This window comes from Etheostoma cragini, chromosome 3 (assembly GCF_013103735.1).
Source record: "Etheostoma cragini isolate CJK2018 chromosome 3, CSU_Ecrag_1.0, whole genome shotgun sequence".
NCBI lineage: Eukaryota > Metazoa > Chordata > Actinopteri > Perciformes > Percidae > Etheostoma > Etheostoma cragini.
Window position 1 is genome coordinate 22,766,777 of NC_048409.1, and position 9,730 is coordinate 22,776,506.

At 40.1% G+C, this 9,730-nt stretch overlaps 1 protein-coding gene across 1 annotated transcript; it reads right to left on the reverse strand.

The window, feature by feature from the left end:
• Window positions 1-2,358: 2,358 nt before the first annotated feature.
• On the reverse strand, window positions 2,359-4,367 carry foxl2a (forkhead box L2a). The gene has a single exon (XM_034867738.1). The coding sequence runs from the start codon at window positions 4,099-4,101 to the stop codon at window positions 3,181-3,183; it is 921 nt and encodes a 306-aa protein (XP_034723629.1). The 5' UTR covers window positions 4,102-4,367; the 3' UTR covers window positions 2,359-3,180.
• Window positions 4,368-9,730: the final 5,363 nt, after the last annotated feature.

Here is a 9,730-nt window from a genome sequence, read left to right on the forward strand (position 1 = left end):
GCTTGTTGGGCCCATTCATCCCGACGGCTACTGGACACACAGCGCTGACACAGTTTAGCCTATGGTCAACTATTTAACTCATAGCCTAGGAATACAACGATCCACACTTCCCATTTTTGCAGTGTTATTATGGTTTCATGCGAAATATGTCAGCGAGTGATAGAGTGAAATGCTCTCTCATTGCGTTCCCGTCCTTTAAATAAAAGTCAGCCAGAGATCATGCACCTCCATGTCTGTTGCATGTCTAATATAAAGTTATATAAATATATGTGTAGCTTATTATATGGACTCCAGCAAAAAATGAATTGTATTAAATGTTGTAAAAAGAAAACCTACTGATATAAAGATTAGTATTTCTTTTGCTGAAAATGACTTTACCTGCATTTTTTTTTTAATTAAAAGTGGCCAACTGACACACAAGAGAATATCAGTGATTAAAAACGCTTGGTTATTAATTGCAGTTTTAATCCGCAGTTTCCTTATCAATGCATACTGAATTTCCATCAAGCCGTTTAAAGATGGTAAACTTAAAAACAAATCTTTAAATCTGCAGAGGAGTACATGGACAAGTGGCCTACATCAAATCGAGAACGCTTTCAATTGGTGTTAATTGCCCAAACAACCCTTCACTAATTCTAACCAACGCACACTAATGATTTACCCACAATCATGTATCATCGCCCACTTACGATGATAGCAGCATTAGCTACAACTATACACACACACACACACACACACACACACACACACACACACACACACACACACACACACACACAAAAAGGTTAGTTTCAGAATCCCATTATTGTAGGCTAATATATCACAAAATGTAATAATGGGATTCCGAAGAAAAAAAACGTTATGCAAAGTCATATTCCAATATCCCACTATTGTTTTATTTCTTTGGATCATTAATATGCAAGAGTGTATGTGTGTGTTTTTGTGGGTGGATGATGAGCCTGTATTGACAGCACAGAGGGAGGATCGAGGTGGTATGCTACACCTCCTCTCGGTAGACTCTGACCAAATACGTCTGATCCCACAATCTAATATGTGATGTCAAAACAGTAAACTCATTCTAGCGAGACGCCCTTAAAGGTCAAATACAGAACCAGATGGCACTAATATGTCGCTGTGATAATATGAGTATGATTATAGGTTGACATCAGTCGGTTTATTAAGGCGTTTCACTCGTCAACATCAAGGCTATAGCTTTCCCTCTTCCGGGGCTCGCAGGAACGCGTCTCTACGTAATTCAACAGAAAAACAACAACGAATGAGGAGCTGTCCGTCTGAAAGTATACTTTCATCCTCCAGAGATGACACTCTGGCAACACACGGCAATATTTTGGCAAATTACTCTTTGATTGGACAGCATGGGACGAATGAAATGTTCTTCATGTGTGATGTCACATTTTGCGAATTTAAAAAAACATTATTATGATGGCCGATTTTTATTACACTTCCTGTCTGTGTTGACCTGATATCTTAAATGATTCTGTATTATTCAGTCGACACTACACCTGCATTGCTATTATCACAACTAATCCTATAAAACACTTCCAACTTCATCGTGATATTTAAAGGTTATATTATTATTATTATTATTATTATTATGCTGCTGCTGCTGATTTGCTGTTGCCATTTGATGAAAATTACATTTAGGAAAAATGATGGTAACCTTACATTCTTGTTCATGATCACACATCCAACGCAAACGCAAAGACTAAGGGTGTAGTTCGTCGCATTTGATCTGATCTGTGTTTTTGTTTCTCTTGTCGTGGAATTAAGACATAAATAATATAATAAAATAATATATACCCAATAACGATCCTCTATGCATCGCCATTAATCTACTGACGTAGTATAATTTGTAAATAATATCAAACACAAATGAAATTCAATATTAAAAAGAAACCTTAGCAGGGCCGGAGCGGTTACGCAGTAACATTTTAAATATTCTAGTCAAACAGACATCAGTCGCTGTGGGACATTTTAATCAATGACACTGTAAATTATTATTTTTAGTATTATCTATTTATTATTATAGATAAAAAAGTTATATTTATATCTGTTTTTCTATACATTTTCCAAGGGACAAAATGGCTGAATATCATACATTTTACGCGATAAACAGGGGAATAGGTACAAAGCCAAAACTCATAACCCTGCACATTGGTTTACCTATGATGATATATTTCCATTTCTGACCAAACTGCTTCATGTTAACAATATAGTAGCCTACCTTTATGCTGGATTGCATTCACAGAGTTCTTTATTGTTGATTGCTGATTGTCCAGCGCCAACAGTGGTTATCACAGTCTAGAGCATAAAACAGATTGCTTCATGACCACTGTATTACTTTAAGAAATACAAGTTTATTAAGAAATTCACAAACCTGGAAAAGAGGGGAAAGTGCTAATTAAAATGAAACATGGCCCCAACATGAATGAGATAATATAGCTAATCACGTTTATAAAAAAAATAATAATCAGAAAGAATAACAAATCCTGGCACTGGCTGGCGTCATACTGGAAATTATATTATACATACATGTTGGATCAAGAAATATGAAACACCCTGAATTGTATTGTTGGCATTATGATGGATCTCTTCCCTCACTTTCACCTTTTTAACCCAACAAAGTTCACAACCTTGGCAGGAAGTGAATTTTCGACATGCAGGCCTTGCTCAGAGCAAGTTACGAAGAGGGCCAAATTGAGTTTGATTCAAATACAAATTAAATTACTGACTTAAGTAGGGCATCTTAGATGCACGTACATTTGGCAATATTTGGATAAGCCGTGCGTAAAGTTGAGAAAAACCATTACGCATACCAATAACACACAGCTGAAGCAATGTCAGCGATGTCTATCCCCGTGCAAATGAAAATATTTTCATAGGCACAACAATTATGACTACAATACCGAGTTGTGGCCATCAGTCCAAGTGTAACACAGGCGCACCCAGAGGTTGTGCTACCTGATGTGTCCTGATGACTTCTTTACCTCCCTATTCCATTTTGTAAAACTTTGCATACCTCCCCTTTGGCATTCATGTCAGCTGGACCCACACAGCTCGTCAGATTAGTCTCTTCAAAATACTATTGGTTCTGTTTTGAAATCACAGGCATTAACTCTTACTCTCAGAGTCCTCATTTTGCAGACCATTTGGTAAACTTTAAATATCAATCCTCGTGTGTAACGCCGAGTGTTTGGTCTCGTGTTCCCAATAAGAGCAGTGCATCATCGAGAGCTCCGCCGGCTGGCGGGAGCAGGCGAACTGAAGGCCCGCTCCGTTACTGGAGGAGACCGGAGGTGGTGCCGCGGTGGCCGGGCTCAGCTGCTGGGCATGGTGGGGATGCGCGGGGTGGTGATGGTGACTCATGCCGTTGTAAGAGTTCACCATGCTGGGGAGCCCCATGCTCTGCACCCGGGAGTAGGGGTTATAAGATGAGGGGGCCGACAGTCCCTTCACGTTAACTGATCCCACGTTGCCGCTGGCCATTTGACAGGACGTGTAGGACATCGGAGTCGGCGGCTGGCCTAGCGACCAGGAGTTGTTCATGAAGCTAGACTGCAGGTACTTGGGTGGGGACAGGTAGCCGTAGCCGTCTCCTCCAAACAAGGACTTCCCCGGCTGGAAATGCGTCGGTGGAGGTCTAAACGGCCGCTTCATCCTGCGGCGTCTCCTGTAGTTCCCCTTCTCAAACATGTCCTCACAGGCTGGGTCGAGTGTCCAGTAATTCCCCTTTCTCTCTCCGCCGCCCTCCCGCGGAACTTTAATGAAGCATTCGTTGAGACTCAGGTTGTGTCTGATACTGTTCTGCCAACCTTTTTTATTTTTCTCATAGAAGGGAAACTTCGTTATTATATACTGGTAAATACCGGACAGAGTGAGGCGCTTCTCTGTGCTCTCTCGAATGGCCATGGCAATGAGAGCGACATAGGAGTACGGTGGTTTCTGGGATGGATCCGGCTTCTCTGGGACTTTGTCCTGGACCGGCTCTTCTTTAGGTCGCTCCTTCTCTTTGGTTGTGTTGGTGTCGTGGATCATTAAGGTCATTGCGTCATCCTCCTGGTTTTGGTAAGTGGCCATCATTGCGCACACCAAAACAAAACAAGTCCAATCCAAATGCCTAAAGGCAAACCTTTTAATGGTGGTCGCTCGATGAGAAAAATGATGTGTTGCAGAGCCCCAGGATGCACGGCAAATTGAAAGCTGTCTTCCGAACTGCGCACAGAGAAATCTTTATTTTTTACGGCTCAGTAGGTGACATGCACAAGACCTTCCTCTCTGTTCAACGGGGATTTTGCTAAACTGGTCTCTGATACAAGCGCAACCCAAGTTGTGGTTTGTGAGTCAGTAAGCCCAGCCCTTTCCTCTTTTTTTCAGGTCCACTGACAGGCTGCTTTTGCTCCAATGCACTCCCCGAAGCGACGTTGTGCGTCGTGATTTGTGCGTATTTGAGTTCCGCCTCCAGTAGTTACAGTGAATGAAAAAATAATCGCCTCTTCTAAATATGTTAAAATACGTTTTATCGCACTCGGGTCAAAAATAGCACACTATGGACATTCAATTAGGTTATATTTTCATTCAAACAGTATAAAATCCCTAAGAAACATGTCCAGTGCTGGAAGGAACTGTATCATTTCATTTGCATAAAAGGTTCATATATTTGTCTTATTTTTACTTTTTGGACTAAGAATGAAACGCACATAAGAAAAGAAAGAAAGAGAGGTGTTTGGCATATTTTCGTGCACAATGCCACCGAAAATGAAATATTTGAAAGAACCACTTTAAAAATAAATACATAAACAAATAGCTATCTTTAGATTTGTATCCCATGCATTGACACAATTGAATCTTATATATATTCAATGTGTGCCTTTTGGAGAAATGGTTGTTTCTACAAAATCAGTACCAAACAACTTTAGTCAAACTATAGCCTAGCCATACTGTATTTGAGTGAGCTCTGTCAAATGGAGGCTATTACTCCCTCATCTCAGACCAAAGACAGGCGCATTTCCAAACACAGCACTAAGAAAACCTGGATAGATAGAGCTGCTTAATTAGTTCACATAGACAAGGAAGTGCAACGAAAGGTATACATTTCTCTGGCCACCCATGAGGGTCCCCTCGGCTTTCTCCGGGAGTGTATTTCCGTGCTCTGGGAGTGTGTGCAGGTGGAACAGCATTGGCATGTGTGTCATCACCCTGCAGCCAGTCTGCAGCCTGGCCACAGCAGCTGAACCGCGGTGAGAGCCAACCATCTCTCATCGTGCAATTATCACAGACTCACCGTTTCAAGCGTTACAGCGCGATGTTATTTCTTGTTTCAATGTCTTTTTCACATGTTTAAGACAGAGAGCATTTCCCGTTAATCTCAACACCACTGTTATGCCTCTGCATAAGTATTTGGCTTAGTTTAAACATGACATCATTCAATATGTTAATTAGTACAGTTATCAAATAACACGGCAAGAGATAAACCCACGTAGGCCTATTAATGTGCAGATCAATACCATGATTACAATATTTTTTTTTATCCAATAGCCTAGGCTACTATTAATATTTCAAAATGGATAGCCTGTCGCATAAATGCTTGTTTATGACAGAGGACACCAGTGTGAAAAAGAATTGTTTCGTGTAATGAAAGAGAGTTGATAAAGCCTTGGGGTTTTTCTTCTTCATTTTGGTGCTAAATGTAATTTAGGATAGGCTACTGTTCATTTACACGGGACAGACATATGGTGAAGTTGTATGTAGGATTGTCACAAAAAAGCAGAGACCACAAAACAGCCCCCCCCCCCCCCCCCCCCCCCCCCCCCCCCCCCCCCCCCCCCCCCCCCCCCCCCCCCCCCCCCCTTTGTATGATTGCCCGCTAGTGTTTAGGTTTACCTCGTGATTTCGGGAGTTGTTTAGTCTTCTTTTATTGTTCCAGAGAAAGTTGTGGTCTTCTCGTTCCCTGCTTCTGCACTTGTAATCTATAAACATAGAAGTAGAAATCACCCAACAAACGTTTGAGGGAAGACCTTTCAAAGTGACATTTTGTTTAAATTTTGTCATATTGGTTCTTTTACATGGATATTTGGGCATTTGCATTGAACTAGCCTACTAAAACCTTTGAAGAAATATGTGAAAATAGGAATAAGAACATGAAAAATAAGAAAGTCAAATTGTTTAAGCCCGAGGCTATAGCTTGAAGATATTATTTATTCATAATTTTGGCTAGTTATCAATGTGGTTCTCCCCTAGGCTTCACCCTGAAAACACCGTTATAAGCTAGCTAGCCTATAGCCTAGCGTTAGCTTAAATGCTTCGTAGCCAGAAATGTCCCTATAACAGAGAGCCTAAGGTTATTCCAAAGTCAAAGGTTGTCAGTCTTCCAGGTATTTATGTCATAGACCGTGGCAGTCTATGAGTTATGTTAATAAAAAATAGGCCCACTCCCATTACCTGTTGTGAGAAAGTTTCATGCTAGATGTCCTCAAACGTGACTAGCCTGATTCATGGCCTATTTCACCTGGACGACAACTGAGCATTACAAAGTTTGACTTAAAGCTACATATTTTTTTCTCTATTGCAAATGGGAATAGCCTAGCTAGCTTACATGACAATTTAGGCCTAAAGGTAGATTGTCTCATCAGGTTAACGCTTTTTTCAGTCTTGCAATGACCCCCAATGCCCCCCCCCCCCATCTCCTTCATTACTACCTGTAACGTTCGGGTCTGAGCAGCCGCAGTCACGCGCGTCACGTCACAACAAAGCTGAAAACTAGCATGTCGACAATCCGTAAACAAACAAGGAGCCTGAAACTTGAACTGGTTGTAAGCTTCAGTGAGGCGCTGAGGAATGTTAATAATTTGATAGTAGCCTATTTTCATAGGCAGGGGCCTTAATAGGCAAAAAACAAACACATAAACAATATGCCTAAACTAATAATTAAAATTAAATAAATAACATAAAAGTAACGTATGGCTGCAAGGCATAGGCCTGGGCCTATAGGCTCATTGCGAAATGGGCTCTTGGGGGATATTAGATCTGCACTGAAAGTTTATTTTTGACACATATTTTCCCAAAATTCCGTCAATTTTGAATTTATTTTTTACTATGAAGAAAAATAGCCATCAACAACTTTGCAATTGACAGCCTAGACATAAAAAAAGAAAGAAAACGGTTGTTTTGAACCACACATTTTAAAAAGCAGCGCTGCTTTTTGTCTGCTGTTCACGTGTGCGCACACGTGAGCAAAAACACATGAGTAAGCAACTGTTATTATTGGTCTGTTATTATTATTTTTTTAGTTAATTTGACTTTATTTATTTAGGCTAACACGTTTGCATGACATAGGGCCTAGTGTATCCTGTGAAAATCATTGTTCCTCGTGGTAAAAGTGTTGGGGCTGCACGAGATGACTGAGACAGGGCACTCGAGTGACTGAGAAGGCTAGACAGAGTCCGTGTTTTGTTCTTAGATAAATATAGCCTACATCCTCTGAACGTCTTTCAACACCTCTCGAATAAACGCTCCAATGAAAAAAAAAATCCAACAAGCCGCCCCTCACTCCTCACGCACTTCTAATCAAATTAGTTTGCATTCATGAAGGCCTAAAATGTAGACAATATGCTATCGTCATATATCACAGGCCTATGTGGATCAATATCTCCCATATTTCAGTGATAACTTAAGGCTTGTCTGTAGGTTTATCTGTTGTCAAAATCACAGGCCTCCGTTCCCCTAACCTCCCAACGCGCAGCATTGCGTGTGGTAGGTGATAGACTGAAGAGCCATCATTGCAACGGGCTGTAATGTAATTTGAAAGAGTGGAATTCCTGTCCTCGCGCACTTCCTGCCCTCGCAGGTCTAGGACTAGGATGTTTATGATAGCTCGTGCGGGTGGAATGCAGCGGACGGATTCGCCGGGTCAGGTCGGGACCGGAGAACAAGCACCCGGACTGGAAAGGCTTCAGGCAGGCTCTGGCAACATGGTAGGACCAGAAAACTGTCGACAAAGCTACATTTCTGTTGTGTAATGTACGCTATTATTATTATTATTATTATTATTATTTAAATTATTATTATTATTATTATTATTATTAATAGTAGGCTAGTAGTAGTAGTAGCCTATAAGTATTTGCCTATCCATATTTAAATCATACTGCAATGTCCTGTCATACAATATAGGCCTACTAGTCTAACTATAATCTAAAATAACCACTCTATTATAATACACAATTGTTTAAAAAAAATAGGTTATTCATACGAATATTGTTATTGTTATTGTTCTTCTTCTTCTTTTTCTTCTTCTTCTTATTAATTAGTATTATTATTAATTGTAGTATAGTAGCAGATTGTAGGCTATTATTGGTAGTATTAGTTGAATTGTTTAAACCATTTTTATTTTTCAACTACCTACTATTATTAAATGAAAATTCTCCCACACCTTAATTTCTTTTACTAAGTCAGCCTATACACTGGTTTATTTTTTTTCATGGGAACCTCTGCGGTGTAAAGAGGGTAATGTCCCAAGGATGCACACAATGAATGGAACTTTATTCTGTGTCTTTTGTACACATACACATCCTCTGATATAGCTGTAGCTAAATAAAACAATCACTTATGTGTTTTTGAAAATGAATTGCATTGATTATGATATTCCTGAATGTTATATGATTAGATGGGTTATTGACTGTTTGGTGGGAGAATATGCTAAAATGAAAGTAATGCAAAACACAAGATGCTTTTTTGACGTGAGATTAATTTAACAGCTAAATGGAATGATGGTAACCAGACTCAATACATGATTTAAATTTAATGTCAGTGTCAAGCAGCCTGTTGTGATACCTAAGCATTTGTTTATTTTAATTCATGTAAAAAATGACTCAACTTTTCCACAGCGTTTTCAATTGTTTCTGTGCTGTATTCTTTAAGCTGTGAACTTTGCACGTCATTTTCGTACCACAGTGTACTGTGGTATGACAATAAAGAAATCTTCAATCTTGAATCTTGATTCTCTTTTCTAATGTAGTTTTCATTGCATGCATGCTAAACTAAGATTATTGAAACACACCTAAGGAAGAGTTAATCTGTGTTGATTGCAAATCAATCACATGTATGTGTGTTAAACATAGACAGTATAAAACAGTGTTAAAACATGCTATATTGTTTCATGAAGTGCGTTGGTGCTTTTGCCCTGGACATCCAACTGGATGTCCCAGTTCAATCTCTCTGGGTTGCTCTCTGGTTCATTTGCATCTGGCTTGCTTGCATTATTAAACATCAACAAGACATCTCTTCTCCTCAATGGAATCCTTATGAGGTGCAGGAAAGAGATGGGAGATGGGGGGATGCAGGGTTAGAGGGATGAGGTGGACAGGAAGAAGAAGGATGTACCCTCAGCCCTTATGCTGTGTCTCCTACATGGCTCTTGTTCCTCTCAGAAAGAAGAGAGAGATAGAGCAAATAAACACTGACCACCAGATTCCACTCATCTCCTTTGCATTCCCGCCCGCATGGATTAAGGTTTGGGGTTGGATGCGGATGAGGAGGGGGAGGCATATGCAGATGTGCACATGGTTTCACTTTTGAGGTGTATATGCATGTGCTCCTATTAAAAAAAAAAAAAGAAGCGCATTAAGGGGAATGCTCGGCGGGTGGTGTGTGAGGGACAGTTCCTTACTTTGTACAATCCATCAACTCTCCTTCAAACACTCAGATTATTGTGTGA